The sequence below is a fragment of the Malania oleifera genome, chromosome 12 (genome assembly GCF_029873635.1).
Source record: "Malania oleifera isolate guangnan ecotype guangnan chromosome 12, ASM2987363v1, whole genome shotgun sequence".
Classification (NCBI taxonomy): Eukaryota; Viridiplantae; Streptophyta; class Magnoliopsida; order Santalales; family Ximeniaceae; genus Malania; species Malania oleifera.
In genome coordinates, this window is record NC_080428.1 from 76,360,497 (window position 1) to 76,377,805 (window position 17,309).

At 35.1% G+C, this 17,309-nt stretch overlaps 1 protein-coding gene across 1 annotated transcript; it reads left to right on the forward strand.

Moving 5' to 3' along the window:
* The first annotated feature begins 7,585 nt into the window (after positions 1–7,585).
* Positions 7,586–15,774, forward strand: LOC131144196 (2-methylene-furan-3-one reductase-like). The gene is made up of 4 exons (XM_058092668.1): positions 7,586–8,123; positions 8,813–9,136; positions 15,067–15,226; positions 15,355–15,774. Exons 1-4 carry the CDS (start codon positions 7,674–7,676, stop codon positions 15,618–15,620), a joined length of 1,200 nt encoding a protein of 399 aa, XP_057948651.1. The 5' UTR covers positions 7,586–7,673; the 3' UTR covers positions 15,621–15,774.
* Positions 15,775–17,309: the final 1,535 nt, after the last annotated feature.

Here is a 17,309-nt window from a genome sequence, read left to right on the forward strand (position 1 = left end):
TACACAATGCTAAATAAAATCACACATTCTATTTTGAAATCATATTTCCTGACATTTCATAGTAAAATATACATTATTGTGTAATAGCAGTATTTTCTCAAGTATACATTTTCTCATTAATACACATATATAGCACATGCTTTCTGAACATAAATTTGCTAATAAATGATAATAATTTTCATAAAAAATTACTGTTTTAGTTTATTCCCTTACCTCATTACTAAAAATCCCCTATAATGTCTAGTCCTACACTTGTAGGGTTCCCTATTCAACACCCTGAAAATAATATTTTCCTGAACAAAACTTCAATATTTTCTCAAGTATTATATTTTTTACAACTGTAGGAAAGACAAATATTGAATAAAAAACCTTACCTTGAAATTAGGATGAAATCCAAGTCAGTCCCACCAATGATTTACTTTAGCAAACTTGAAGAGAACTTTCTCAGGAGTGTCGTGGTGGTCTCGGATCATCGAACCGACGAGGATCCAGCTCGAAATCTTAGAGAGAAGGGGGAAGGAGCGAACAGGAGAGAGAGAGGAAGAATTTTCGCGAGATTCTGCAGAAAAATTTGAGTTTAGGCTATTTATACACCTGCATGAGCCACAACACTTCGTCGACGAGACTAAGAAGGGAGTTTGTCGACGAACGCTTATTTCTCGTCGATGAAATTTAGAGCTGAAAAAAATAACCTCTCGGTATCTTCTCGTCGACGAGACACGTGTCCCCGTCGACAATCCCAATAAGCCACTTCGTCGACGAACGCGTTTCAATTCCCTTTTTCTCCCTATTTTATTATTTAATCATTGTAATTTCTTCGGGTCTTTACACATGACCACTTTGGTTAAGCCCAACTTTCACATTTTAATTAAAAACCTAGCTACCATTTTGTTTCAAGGCCTGTGTATTGGACCTCTTGTTTGGTTTGCATGGCTTCTTTACATGGTTCCTTTTTGTGTACACGACTTCATGCAAGTCCACGTAGATTTTACATGCATGGCACCCGACTCCTTCACACACGCACATGACTCACGTACACAACCTCAAGTAAATAATTCCTCGCATGCTCACGTGTTCCAATTTCGAGCTTTCCTCATATGCGTGGTTTGATTTCCGGAAATTATCCTACAATGATTAAACATAAATATTCATACATTTACGGCAAAATAGGATAATTATCTCAATGTTATCGAATGAGCTTAATGTTAAAATATTGAACATAATCAGGCATTTAATTAAAATTATAATCTTTAATGCATGAATTTAAACGCCTAATTATGCAACTTTGACGCGTAATCAAGGGTTTTGTTATCATATAGTACAATTTATAATATAACTTTTATCGTGAACTCATTTTATACTTATTATTTCATATATCTGTGTAAATCATGTTTTCATTGTCACATCATCTCTGTCAAATCAAAATCCGTATAAAACCGTCATATCATAATTGTCTCGGTATAAAACCAGCATAACATATCATAACTTGGCTTAAAGTCGTCATTTCATAACTCTGCATAAATTTGTCACGTCATGTTTCTACATAATTCTGTCGTATCATGAATTTTTTATAAATTTTGTCATACCATGAATTCTGAAAATAAATCTGTAATTTCATAAATCATGTATAAATCAGTCATATTATTATTTTTGTATAAATTTATCATATCAAAATTCTAAAATAACTCTATCATAATTTCATTACTCATGTCACACAATTTGACTAAATATTTCATTATATAATAATCTACCTGAAAAACTATTTTATTCTATTGAAAATATCGATATAAACTTTCCTAGGGTTTGCCCAAATTCAAATACTAGGTTTTTCCTAAAACATACATATAATACATTTCAAAATCTATCATTTCCATGTGCCTGAATACCCAGAAAATTATATATACTATTCTTGTAATCGAATAATATAATTTAAGCAGTTATGTAGAGGCCCGATAAATTATATTAATTAAATAATAGGAGGAGGAAGAAAAAGAAATTGTAATTGGAATTCAATAGGGGTCTCGTCGATGAATGTGCTGTGTTCGTTGACGAACACGCTTGATGGGATCTTCGATGGGGACACGCATCTCGTCGACGAGAAGTTACTGAGGGACTATTTTCAGCTCTGAATTTCGTTGACGAGGAATAAGCGTACATCGACAAACTCCCTTCATGTCTTCGTCGATGAAGTGATGTGTCTCGTCGACGAGGGCAAGTGTATAAACAACCCTAAACTCGGATTTCAGCGTAGATTTATTAAGAAAAGCAGATTTTCTCTCTCTTGTTTGTCCCCTCTGCCTTCTCTCTAAGATTATGGGTCCGATCTTCACTGGATCGACGATCCAAAGCCGCCACGCTACTCTTGGGGAAGTTCTCTTCAAGTCTGCCAGAGTAGATCGTTGGTGGGGCTAAGTTGGACTCCATTCCAAGTTTAGGATAAGACTTTATGTTGAGTATTTGACTTTCCTACAATTGTAGAAAAGGTAGTATTCGAAGAAATACTAAAGTTTTGTTTAGGGAAATATTATTTTTAGGGTGTTGAGCTGGAAACCCTGCGGGTGCAAGACTAGTCATTTTAGGGGCTTTCCAGTAGTTAAGTAAGGGAGTAAACTAAAACAGTAATTTTTCATGAAAATTATTATTATTTAATAGCAGACTAATTTTCAGAAAGCATGTATTATGTATGAATATATTTGGAAAATGTACATTTAGGAAAATATTGTTATTACACAGGAATATATATATATATATATATATATATATATATATATATATATATAGTATAAAATGTTAGGAAATGTGATTTCAGAACATAATTCATGTTTTATTCAATATGTGTGGCATGAATATTATGTCATGCATATTATATTATGTTAAGTTAGATTTACAGAAAAAACATGTTTGCAATTATTTTCAAGAATAACATGATAATACAGTAAACTGTGATTTCAGAATATATGATAAACAGTACATTTATTCAGATCAGTATGTATGATATGTTCGGCATAAGGCCATGATTGATAGCTGGTACAAGGCCGCAGTTATACATTTTTTCAGCGTAAGGCCGCAGTTATATATATGTATCTGGCGAAAAGCCATGATTATTTATGTTATAACAGAATTCAGAAAATGCTATCAATCTTTTTATATTAAAACAATATATTATCATGTACTATATGTTATCAGAATTCGGATGATAGTTCATATCAGTTATCAGGAGCACGGTACCATAGCTATACAGTTTAGTTCAGTTTAGACTTGTGTTAACTGCCTTTGCTAGTAGAGGGGGGTGGGAGATGGATAGTACATGTGACTTTCAATGTAGAGTTGTAAATGTCTACCTGACAGTCCGGACCAGGGTGTGGCGGCCCATCGTACTTTTAGACATTTTTGATTCGGCAATGGTCGGCTAGCTATTGTCCGGTCCCACCTTCGGGCTGCACAACCCGTCATGGGGGGTAATACATGACATCAGCTAGCTATTCATCTTGGGTAAATTTCAGAACTACTAGCTATATCAGACGATTTTATGAATAGTGAGATATAGTATGATTTAGTACAACTATGAAATTGTATGTTTATTCAGTTATGATATTATCAGTGTTTTCAAGCATGTGATATGTATTGTATATTTATTATAGTACGCAAATATTCATATTGCCACACAACTGTATTTAGTTTATTTCCCTTATTGAGAGGTGTCTCACCCCAGCTAAAACTATTTCAGGGAATCCGAAAAGACAGGCGGACTGTGGCCGCCATTAGAGGTTGTTTTCATTACCCCGTTAGGAGGGTGAGTTTTTGAGCTAGGATCAGTTGGTTTTTGGTGTTAAATCCTAGTTTTATCTTTAATGTTTTGAGGATTGTATATACAGTATTATGATGGTATGTAAGTAACTCTGGTATATCGTTCTATGGTTGGGTGAATGAAATTTATATTTACTGCTACTTAAGTTTTCGCTATGTATAATAGGTGTGTCCTCGTTACCCACGGGTTCGGGTTGACTTTGTTATGCTTTATGTTAACAGTATCAGGGTATTTAATGTGATTAATTATGTAGTAAATTAAACAGGTCGTTATAGGTTAAATTATTGAAAATGACCGACATAATCTATTCCCCTTACCTGATTATTGAAGATATGCCTACAAGGATCCTAAGACAATGCCTGTAGCGTTTGGAGTACAAAACCTTGTATTCATATACTTTAGTTTAATTGGTTCATCTCTAAAACAACTAATATAATTTTTAGTCTCCTTACCTTAACTTTTGAGTGGTGCCTAGAATCCTCAAAACTCAAATCCGCTCCGATTAAAATGATGAGGATTGCTCCTAGGCCTTAGAAATGACGTCTGATCGTGAATTCGGCTGAAGACTGGAGAGAGAGAGAGAGAGAGAGAGAGAGAGAGAGAGAGAGAGAGAGAGAGAGAGAGAGAGGAATTTTAATTTTCCTACAAAAATGAGCTTAAACCCTTTATATATAAGCTGCTACCTAGACGAAACCGTCGACAGTTTGGTTTTTAACCAAACTGATTTTTACTGTTTTTTCCTTACTGGGTCTCTGTAACTCAAAATCGTCGATAGTTTTCTCTGAGCTCACCAAATCGTCGACGGTTTGGTCCTACACCAAACCGATTTCCCCTTTTTCTGTATTATTTTTATTATTATTATCATTTTTTCGGGTCTCTACAGTTTTTCCGTACTATTCATCATAACCGTCGCACGTTTCACAGCATAGTTTTTTTTACTCATTGTCAAATTAGTTGATTTTGGTTTACTTTAAACTATTGTAAGATTGGGTGATTTTGTGATTTTGTGTTGCAACCTTTTTATGTGAAATGTGTTTTTTACAAACTAAAATTAAGTAGAGGATTTTTCTTTTAAATTCATAAAATATTTGGGAGATACATTAAAATTTTCTTGATTATCTTTTTATTTTCTATAATCTCAAATATTATCATATTTATGGCGGTAAGTTAATTGTCAATGATTTTTTCTTGGATTAGAATAGAATCCAAAATACTTCATTATATATATTTGATTCTGAATATTAAATCTTTTTTTTCATTTTCTGTTATTTTGTTGTAGGGTGAGACTACTTTACTTTTTATTTTTTTATTTTCTTCATATGCTATTTTCAAATGCATCACATGAATCTATAACTAGTTTTGGTGACATTTTTTTTTAGATTGGCTTGGCACTTTAAATTTATTTATGCAAATGTTGTAATGTTCAGAAGATTAGGAAAATCGGATTTAAAAGGTCTAGTTATTTTTATTATTATTATTATTATATTATTGCATAGTACACTAATAATAGATAAACTATATATATATATATATATATATATATATATATATTTTAAAGTAAAATATTATTTTGGCCCAAAATTGTTACTTTAACTCATTTTTTAATTTTGTATTTTATCTAATTTTGATGTATGGTGGGGGTAACACCTCCATTTGAACTGAGTATTGTATAATAACTTGGAGAGTATGTGAGCATATAACTTGTGAAGAAAAACTTTATTTTAGAGTCAAATTTATTAAAATTAAAATTTATATTTCTCAATTGATTAAATGTTATTTCAAAGTTTTTTCTTATCAAATGGGGGATTTTCAAGTTAATTCTTTAACTAGTTTTTTCTTGCTCAATAGGGGATTTTCAAGTTAATTATTTAAATATTTAGGTAATTCTTGATTAGTAATATATAGTATTATTTTTTAATCACTAGGGGTTTTTCTTTTCCTAGATTATAAATTTGAAATCGTCTCTACAAAGGACAATATAAAATTTATTCAAAAAATTCCACCTAATAAGGTAGCCATAAAAAAAAAAAAATTACTTCACAAACTTGATATGTATGATAAAGGATAATACTCATCTCTACAATTGAACAAAATATTTAATGCCAATTTAAAATTTATTTTTTCCTCGTGTTATATATTTATGTTGGACAAGTTAATTTCATAAAATATTTTAAAAGTTAAATGTACATTTATTAATATATCAAATTGAGGAAAATTTTATCTCTACGCTCAAATTTGATTTTTTTTAAAAATCAAACTATTTCTAGATACATAAAATATATTTTTCTTCACGTGCAACACATGTGCATTAGCTAGTCGTTGAAGAGTCTCTCAAGCTACAAATTTGTTATTGTTGTTTTTTCAAAAGTGTAGATATAAAGTGTTGTGTAAAACCCCCAAATATGCACAACGGAATATATATTTATATGTAAAGAATCAAACACACAATGCAACACATTAATGGTGAATATACAGAACAATCCACAACCACAACAAGTAAATAAAAGTAAGACCAATCACAATGACAAAAGGAATTATGTGGTTCGGCAATATCTACATCCACAGGAGCAAACGGCAAGGATTCACTATCTTCTTATACAAATTATAATAATAATACAATTCTCTTAACTTTTATAACCATCATACTCAAAATTCATCATAAATGGCATATATATAGTCATACCAACGTTTCTCATTCAAAATTTGAAATCTACGCTGGGTGTTCCGAGCCAAATCATTGACGGTTTCAGACATAATACATTTTGTCTGAAATCCTACTATAAACCGTCAACGGTTAGAGCCTTACTGTCGACGGTTTCCCCAGCTGCTACTTGATTCCATTCATGTTTTCCCTTTGTGTATGCTATCCATTCAGTACTTGAGCCACAATTTATAAGATAAAGCAAATGAAATAACTTTGATATTATTTCAACTTTTCTAACGCTTACAAATATGATACTACATTCTTTAACAAAAACTAATTTTAATGTGTTCAAAATATTAGTAAATCTTTTATTCTTAACGTAATATTGCATTGTGTTATGTTTATAGTACAACAATTAGTATTGTTACCACTAAATGACAAATTTCTAATTTTATAAGACAAAATCTAAAGTCACTTTTTAAGTTTTCTGAATACGACAATGTTTAAATTATTGATAATAATCAAAAAAACCTTAAGATGTGTGATTTTTATTGACATTAGTTAACAATTAAATTTTTACCCTTTCTTGTAATGACGTCTTAACTACAATGATCAACATCAACTAAGGTGTTGTTCGGTATCATTATAAAAATTTACAAAAATGAAAACAAAAAATGAAAAACTAAAAACCAATTAATATTTCTAACATTAAAGCAAATTTAAAACTTGATTGAATAATGCTCATTTTTATATTTGAATAAAAAATTTTAAAACACATGATTAAAATAATGAAAAAAACAAAAATAATGCAGATTAATGAATAAAACTATTATAATATAATACTTAATTCATATATTTAAAACTCATTATTTAATGCTATAAGAACAATTTTAGTGTACATGACAATTAAAAATTTGTAAAAAAGAAAATATTTTAAAATGAAATTTATTATTTTAAAAAAAGAAAGTTTATTGATATTTTATTTTAATTGTATTTTAACTTCACTCAGTCATTTTATTTTAATTTTAATAAAAAGTTATGTAGACTATTGGTGTTCAAATTCACAAAAAAAAAAAAAAAAAATAATAATAATAATTATAGATACAATGAAACCATGATGCTCCAGTAACTGAATTCCACGTTGCTTTTCAACTCCTGCAAACCAAAAAGCAAGCAGGAGAAGATAAGGCGGTTAGGACACTGGAGAGACAGTTGCAAGAAATGGATGCTTTCCTTATCTCCACATCCCCCAGCTCAGTCGCCGCCCTCCATCTCCCCGCCGGCGGCCACTGCACTTCTTCCCCAACACCTCCATTTCCGCCGAAACACTCTTCCGCTTCCCTCCCTACGTTACTTAGACCCATCAAAGGCTCCCCTGTTCAAACACGCCTTTTTTCTCCTCTGCCCCTGATGAGAACGAGAATATCTGCTAATTCCCAAGCCGCCCCTGCCTCCGCCGTAACCTCGGCCGCTTCTTCCGTGCAGGCCGAAATGAAGGCTTGGGTCTACGGTGAGTACGGAGGCGTCGACGTTCTGAAATTTGAGTCGAAGGCGTCGGTTCCGGAAGTGAGGGACGACCAGGTTCTGATTAAGGTCGTTGCCGCGGCACTTAACCCTGTTGATTTCAAGAGGAGGCAGGGCAAGTTCAAGGCCACTGATTCACCCCTTCCGGTAACACTTTTTCTGCCCCTGATTTCATGTTTGGTTGCTGGGAAAGTGTAAAAAAGGAGAGAAATGAAAAAAGGGCAGTGTAAATGCATGCGACTGGAGCAATTTTCTTTTTGTCACCATCTTTAGTCTCAACAAGAAAAATTAAGTTCCGGGCTTATAGGGTTCTGATATATTTGGATTGTAATTGGTGGGTTTGTTGGGGTTGAAGTTTGAAAATTTTACTTAGGCTGGCTGAATGGAAGGAGTCAAAGGACAAAAATGGTTCTTATTTTCTACATCTAAGTGCAATACAGCGAGCTCAAGCAATATGAAATTGTAAAATTAAAATTGGAAAAAAGATGAAAAGTTTGATAGTTGTTGTTATAGAAAAGAGATTTCAATTCAATGAAATGGGGATGAAGCAATATGTTGCAACTTCACATTAGACATGTAAAATAAATAAAATGTTGAAAATTCAGTGTTTCTGCAAACAAATACAAATGAGATGTTTTTCAGCACCCTAGATGACTAGAAGTGTAAATGTTAGTGTCTTTGAGTGGAAGGGATTAGGCTGATAGACCTTCTCTCTCTCTCTCTCTCTCTTTCTCTCTCACACACACGCTCGCACAGACATATTGTGCAAGTTGAATTCACAACATTTTCAGGATTTGTTGATGAAATCTGAGTTGAGTATGTTAATTTCTTGGTAGACTGTTCCGGGCTACGATGTTGCGGGGGTGGTGGTAAAGACTGGGAGCCAAGTAAAGGGCCTCAAGGAAGGAGATGAAGTATATGGGGACATCAGTGAGAAAGCCTTGGATGGGCCTAAACAGTCTGGCTCTTTGGCTGAATACACTGCTGTTGAGGAAAAACTACTAGCTCTTAAGCCCAAGAATTTGGATTTTGCTCAGGCTGCTAGCCTTCCTCTTGCCATTGAGACTGCCTATGAAGGTCTTGAAAGGTCTGGGTTCTCTACTGGCAAATCTATCCTTGTTTTGGGCGGCGCCGGGGGAGTTGGAACCCTTGTGATTCAGGTATGTTTTTCTTATGGTGATAGAGTTTTCTCTTCCAATTCAAATAATTGTTTTGCCCAATCCTATTTGTTATCTTGTAAATAATAAACTCCACACTGACAGAGGTTGCCATTGATTCTTAGTTGTTTTGCATAGTGTTAAAAACTCATATCTGTTATGTAAAACCAGAACTAATGCCAAATTGAAGTAAATCTTGCTGAATTGAATAAACAAAGAAAAGGAATTAACTATTTGAAAGAATTAAAAGAAGAAAACACATATTTACGTGGTTCAGCCAATGTGGCCTACAGCCACAGTGAGAACCAGACGGAAGAACCTTTACTGAAGAATCCAATCAGTTTTGAGATTACAAACATACCACCTCACAGTCACAACTTCTCTCAATTTCAAGAAGAACTCTGCTCTTGGTGTTTTCTTTCGCTTTTAATCTCTTTCTCTGATCTTTCTATTGCCAGGAATAATTCATCACCGTAATGGATTTTAACAAACAACCAACATTATATACGACATACATCTCCTAACTAACCCAAGAAGCTTAATAGAAATCTGCCACCTGTCACCTGCAATTAACTGCTGAATTGTCATCCCAGATTCAGTCTATAATTGTCAACTGCAAGTTATTTGTTTAGCCACATGTGTGTTAAAAAGGATTGGCACTTATCATTACAAATCTCCACCTTGACAACGTTTTAAACCTTCACATTGTTCTCCTTCTCTCAACTGGTCTCACTTGCCTCTTCATGAGGCTCAGCAGCTCCTCAAATTTATCAAGTCTAGACAATGTCTGAACTTAGATGCTGGCAATGGCTTGGTCATCATATCAGATGGATTTTCCTTAGTTGGAACCTTCACCTCAATTTCTCAAGCTGCTATTATGTCCCTTACAAAATGAAGCCGAATGTCAATGTGCTTTGACCTCTCATGGAACACTTGATTCTTAGCAAGGTGAATTGTGCTTTGGTTATCACAATGGATAGTGATATTCCCTTGGCACATACCTAGTTCATGAGATATTCCCCTCAGCCATATTACTTCCTTAATAGCCTCTGTCATTGCAATGTATTTTGCTTCAGTAGTAGATAAAGCAACTATGGATTGGGGAGTTGCTTTCCAACTCACAGCTCCTCCAAATGCAGTAAATACAAACCCAGTAAGTGACTTCCTTGTGTTGACATTTCTTGCATAATCAGAGTCTACAAAGCCTTGAATCTCCCTACCATGCTTCTCATTCCCTTCATATCTCAGTCCCAAACACTTAGTACTACTAAGGTATTGAAACACCCATTTGATAGCATGCCAATGTGGCTTGCCTGGATTGCTCATAAACCTACTGACCACACTTACTGCATAGGCCAAGTCTGGTCTAGAACAAACCATTGCATACATGATGCTTCCCACCATGCTAGCATATGGAATTTTTGTCATAAATTCCTTATCTCCTTCTGTCTCGGGTGCTTGTGTGATTGACAGTTTGAAGTGCTGTCCCATGGAAGTTTTAACCATCTTCAACTGATCCATGCCAAATCTACTAAGAACTTTAGTGATATAGGACTTTTGAGATAAAAACAGTAGCTTCTTACTTCTATCCCTCTCAATCTCCATTCCTAGAATTTTCTGTGCAGGGTCGAGTTCTTTCATTTCAAATTTTGACTTTAACATGCCTTTGACTTGTTCAATCGTTCTTCTATCTTTACAAGCAATAAGCATGTCATCTACATACAGAAGTTGGTAGACCATTTCCCCTTCATCTTGCTTAAAATAAACACAACTATCATAGCTACTTCTCTTGAAACCAATTTTAACCATGTGGACATCAAACCTTTTATACCACTGCCTAGGTGACTGCTTAAGTCTATACAGTGATTTATTTAGGAGACATACCTCATTAGTGTTGGTTTCATCCACAATTCCTTCAAGAGGCTGCATGTAAATGACTTCTTCAAGTTCTCCATGTCGAAAAGCTGTTTTGACATCTAATTGTTCCAACTCCAAGTCTTGTTTAGCAACAAAAGCAAGTAGAAGTCTAATGGAACTGTGCTTAACTACCGGGGAGAAATTTTCATTATAATCTATTCCTTTCATTTGAGTAAAGCCCTTTGCTACTAATCTAGCCTTGTACCTCGGATCCTCAACCCCTAGAATGCCTTCTTTCTTCTTGTAGATCCACTTGGATCCAACTAGCTTCTGTTTTTCTGGTTTAGGAACCAGCTGCTAGGTATGGTTTTTTTTCAAGGATTCCAACTCCTCTTGCATAACTAGGATCTATTTGTCTGCCTCCTTGCTATTGATTGCTTCTTGATAAGTTCTTGGCTCCATGTCAATTATTTCTTCAGCAACTGACAGAGCAAAAGCAGTGAGTTCAGCTTGCCCATATCTCTGTGGTGCTTTAATGTTCCTTCTCTGTCTATTTCTTACCAGAACATAGGAATCAGCTCCACCTGCTTGGAGATTCTGACTTTCTGAGCTTGTTTGCTCTTCTGTCACTTCTTGCCTTGCTTCCCCTACTACATTAGTTTGCTCAACCTGATGTTGCAGAGATTTCTCTGACTGCTCCACCTCAAGCTGCAATCTGTCCAAGCCTGAGTCTTTGTTATGATCTTGCTTGCTTTCTGTTTGATTTCCAGCCATTTGAAACTCATTAAAAGTAACATCTCGGCTAATCAAACACTGCTTTTTACCTGGACCATCAATCCATAGTTTGTATCCCTTCACACCTCTAGGGTATCCCACAAATATACACTTTATAGCTCTAGGATCTAACTTGTCTGTTTTTGAGTGAACATAGGCCACACAACCAAACACTCACAAATGGCCATACTCAGCTGGTTTTCCTGACCATAATTCCCATGGAGCTTTGAACCCTATAGTAGAAGAAGGGCTGCTATTGATTAGGTATACTGCTGTATTAGCAGCCTCTGGCCAAAAATATTTTGACAGACCCGAGTTAGATAGCATACACCTAAGCCTCTCCAAAATGGTTCTATTCATACGTTCAGCCAACCCATTTTGCTGAGGTATGTGCTTTACTGTTCTGTGCCTAGCTATACCCTCTTCCTGACAAAACTTGTTGAATTCATTGGACAAATATTCCAAGCCAATATCAGTTCTTAGTGTCTTTACTTTCCTGCCCAACGGAGTCACTCTTATTCTTAAGGAAGTAGATCCACACCTTCCTTGAGAAGTCATCAATTAGAGTTAGGAAGTAGTTAGCTCCTCCATGAAATGTTACCCTTGTGGGCCCCCACAAGTCTGAATGAATATAGTCCAAGGTCTGCTGAGTTTTATGATTAGCATTCCCAAAACTAACTCTGGTTGCTTTTCCATAAATGCAATGCTCATAGAAAGGTGACTCAGTCAACTTTTCCGTACCCAGCAGGCCTTGTTTTTCCAGTTCTAGGATTCCCCTTTGATTGATATGCTCGAGTCTCATATGCCATAGCTTGACAGCATCATCAATAACATTTTTAACAGGTGTTGCTTCTCCAATAACAGTTCTCCCAATGAGAGTATACAGTCCATTCTTTACCATTCCTTTCATCATAGTCTTTGATCCCTTAGCTACCTTCAAAGCCTCAGAAACTGACTTGAAGGTATAGCCAGATTTAGTAAGCACAGCTAGGGAGATAAGATTCCTTTTAAGTTCAGGTATGTACCTGACTTCTTGGAGCAGCCTATCCACACCATCGAACATCCTTATTCTTACTGACCTGATGCCAAGTACTTTACAAGACTTGTTGTTGCCAAGTAGGACATTTCCCCCATCAGTTTCTTTAAAAGTTTAAAAGCAGGACTTTGTTGGACACATATGAAACGAGCAGTCTGAGTCTAGTATCCATTCCTTTCCTGAATCAATATCAGACACATTTAATACCTCGGCACTGTCATACCCATCCAATACAACTGCTGCATCACCTTCATCAATTGGTTTCTTCCCCACATGCTGCTTCTTTTCAGGACAATTTCTCTTAAGATGTCCCTCCTTATGACAGTTAAAGCACTTTAACCTTTTTCCTTTGGACTTTGACCTCCCTTTGTTATTCTTGTTATTGTTTTCATGTTTTTCTGTTCTACCTCTTACATTCAAACCCTCTCCAACTTTATTCTTTGACTCCCCCCTATTTTGTAACTCTCTAGAATGTAGAACTGATTGGACTTCTTCTAAAGTCAAGCTCTCTTTACCATACATCATGGTTTCTTTTAGGTTAGCATAGGAGGTGTCTAAAGAACTCAACAGAAAAATGGCTTGATCCTCATCACTTATTGTTATGTCTATGTTTTCAAGATCCAAGATTATCTTGTGAAACTCATCAAGATAATCATCCACAGACGTACCTTGAGCCATTTTGAAGGTGTAGAGCTGGGTTTTCTTGTACAGTCGAGTGGCCAAGGACTTTGTCATGTACAGGCTTTCAAGCTTGAGCCAAAGTGCTGCTGCTGACTTCTCTTTAGCCACTTCTCTCAGTACTTTATCACCAAGAGAAAGTATGATGGCACTATGAGCCTTTTGCAATATCTTAGCCTTCTCCTTGTCAGAAAGAGAACTGGGCATGTTCTTTTCACCAAGAAGTGCATCCTGAAGACCCTGTTGCACCAAAAAAGCTCGTATCTTTAGCCTCCACAAACCAAAATCATTTTTCCCCATGAACTTCTCTACATCATATTTGGCTGTCCCCATCGTGATTAGGCTCTGATACCAATTGTTAAAAACTCAGATCTGTTATGTAAAGCCAGAACTGATGCCAAATTGAAGTAAATCTTGCAATAAACAAAGAAAAGGAATTAACTGTTTGAAAGAATTAAAAGAAGAAAACACATATTTACGTGGTTCAGCCAATGTGGCCTACATCCATGATGAGAACCAGATGGAAGAACCTTTATTGAAGAATCCAATCAGTTTTGAGATTACAAGCATACCACCCCACAGTCACAACTTCTCTCAGTTTCAAGAACTCTGCTCTTGCTGTTTTCTTTCGCTTTCAATCTCTTTCTTTGATCTTTCTATTGCCAGGAATAATTCATCACCATAATGGATTTTAACAAACAACCAACATTATATACCACATACATCTCCTAACTAACCCAAGAAGCTTGACAGAAATCTGCCACCTGTCACTTGCAATTAACTATTGAATTGTCATCGCAGATTCAGCCCATAACTGTTAACTGCAAGTTATTTGTTTAGCTACATATTTGTTAAAAATGATTGGCACTTATCATTACACATAGCATAAACTCCCTTGCAAACTATGGAAAGGGTGGTTTGGTACTTTGGTTATAAGATTGAAGCAGATATATAATATAGCTACCCATTGTGCAAAATTGAGCTGAGTCAGCTCTGATTCCTCATTTTTTTGTTTCAATTTTCAAACTCATCATAGTGTTTTATCGAAAGGTTTCAGCCAAAAGACACAAGACAATGTTAATAATAGTTGAAGGAAATTAAACTCCTATCTCATGTTCTGTTCGCGGAATGGGTAAGAATAGAATGGAATGAGAAATTGAGTAGAGAAGTTGATGAATTAAGTTACTAATTTGATTCCATTCCATTTTAATGTATCAAACATGTAGCTAATGAAATAGAAATGCAGCAGAGCGACCATATGCACCCTCATACCCCCTCATTCAGCACTGTTGTGTTCCCTTGCTGTTTTTAATTTTAACTCATCAACTTCCTGCGCTCAGTTCCCCTCATTCAGCACTGTTGTGTTCCCTTGCTGTTTTTAATTTTAACTTATCAACTTCCTGCACTCAGTTTCCCTCATCTTGAATTGGCATGTCAGTTAATCAACTTACAAACATAGGAGGCTGGATTGGAACAGGGAAGCGATATATCTCCCGCTGTCTGTTCATTACACAAGCCTCTCTTCAAGACTATCCAACAACAATAACTTAACACTTTCTTCATTCATTTTCTTTTCTGTTTGAGGCAGCTGGCAAAACAAGTATTTGGTGCATCTAGAGTTGCAGCCACATCAAGCACTGGAAAATTAGATCTGTTGAAGAGCTTGGGTGCTGACTTAGCTATTGACTACACTAAGGAGAGCTTCGAAGATCTGCCCGAAAAATTCGATGTTGTTTATGATACAGTTGGTAATAAGATTTTATGCTGAGTACTTGAATCGAACATCTGCGCGCCTGTGTGTGTTTTATTTATTTATTTATTCATTTGATCCATGGATAGTTTTGATGAATCATGAGTTTTGGTTTCAAAATGACAGGGCAGTGTGACAGGGCAGTGAAGGTGGTAAAAGAAGGGGGCAGCGTGGTGGCGCTGACGGGAGCAGTCACTGCCCCTGGCTTCAGATTTGTGGTGACCTCCAATGGCGCTGTGTTGAATAAACTGAACCCATTTTTGGAGAATGGGAAGGTGAAGCCAGTGGTTGATCCCAAGGGGCCATTCCCATTCTCGCAGCTTGTCGAAGCTTTCTCTTACATTGAGACAGGCCGAGCCATTGGGAAGGTAGTTGTGCATCCAATTCCATAAGAAAGATATATAATAAAAGAAAATAGGCCATTTTGGCAATCATGATTAGTTTCTTTGAAGTATAATATTAATGTTGTCTCTTTGGAGGCATCCGATAGTTCGAATGTAAGAAAATCTTAGAATATTTCAATGAATACATGAGTTTTCTGTTTAATTTTCTTTGTCATCCCCTTTCGTTGCTTTGTGAAATGGCACAAGAAGAATGACCCTAAAAACTTTTAAATTAGTTATGTTTGTACGCGTGAATTTTTTTTTTTATATTTGAATATATGTAAATTTAGATAAAATTTAATAGTATTTGGAAGCATGATTGATTTCCGGGGCATGCATTTGGATTTATGTAGGTTTGTAGAAAATTAATACAATTTTATACCGGGTCTTGTATATTCAAATCTGTACAATTTAAATTTCATGTTTAGGTATAATTTTGTTTGACATTATGTTCAAAAGTTGAAGTGAGGAATTACTAAACATTAAGATAGTGTTCGGAAGCATGGATTTCGGATATTAAATTTAGATTTGAGTGGATTTGGATAAATTTTAATATAATTTCATAACACATTCTTATCCAAATCCAATAAAACTCAAAATCCAAAGTCTCCTCGAACATAGGGTAAGGTTTAATGCTTTTAGGAAGCCAGGAGTTAAAATTTGAAACTTCTATATTGGAAGCTTGTTCAAATCCTGAAAATTGAGAAAGGATATGAAATAAAATATGAATTACCTTTCATTGTGTCGATTGAGTCTTTTAATTTCATTTGAAAAAAAGAAAAACAAATCCACAAATTTGTGAATTTGACCCCGCGAGACGTATTGAAATTCTAATGACCCAAAAAATAAAAAATAAAAAAAATAAAAAAAGTATTAATTAAAAAAAATCTTATTATTAATTAATTAACTATTATTAAGAAAATTAATTAAATTAAGAAATTTGAGGATTGTGGATATATATATAAGTATCAAAATTCTTTATGGGCTAGATTTTTTAGAACTAAATATGTGAAGGGAGGACACATTGCTCTTTGCAGACCTCATGAATCAGATTCTTCCTTTTGGAAGAAAGTTCTGCAGGGTATGCCTGAACTTTTAAGTAAATTTAAGTGGAAGGTTAGAGAAGGAGATATAAATTTGTGGTATGATAAGTTTCTAAATTCGGGACCTTTAGTTGTAGAGTGTCTAGATGGTGCACATTTTCATATCAAATTAAAAGACTTGATTATCAATAATGTGTGGGATGTGGAAAATTTGCAGAGAATTATGGGGTTTAATAAAGCGGAAGAAGTGATGGAAAAGGTGAGAAATCTTATAAATTCTTCGGACATACTACTTTGGTTCCCGGAAAAGGATGGTTGTTTTAATACAAAGTCTGCTTGGGATGTTATTAGAATTAGAGCTCCAAAGTTTGAGTGGGCAAAATGGGTTTGGAATAAATGGTTACCAAAGAAAATTGCTATCTGCATGTGGAAGGCCGCTTTTAGGTGTTTAAGTGTTGATGGAAAGGTGAGAAGGGTGGGGGTTTCGATGGCTTCGGCGTGTAATTGTTGTGAGATGAGGTAGCCAGAAGATATATAGCATGTGTTAAATAGGGGAGATTTTGCTACTGAGGTTTGGAGGAAGGTTTTGGTGGAGGTTGGTGTTCTTTTCCTTAGACAACAAAGTTGGAAAGAAAGAGTCCAAATGTGGTTTAAT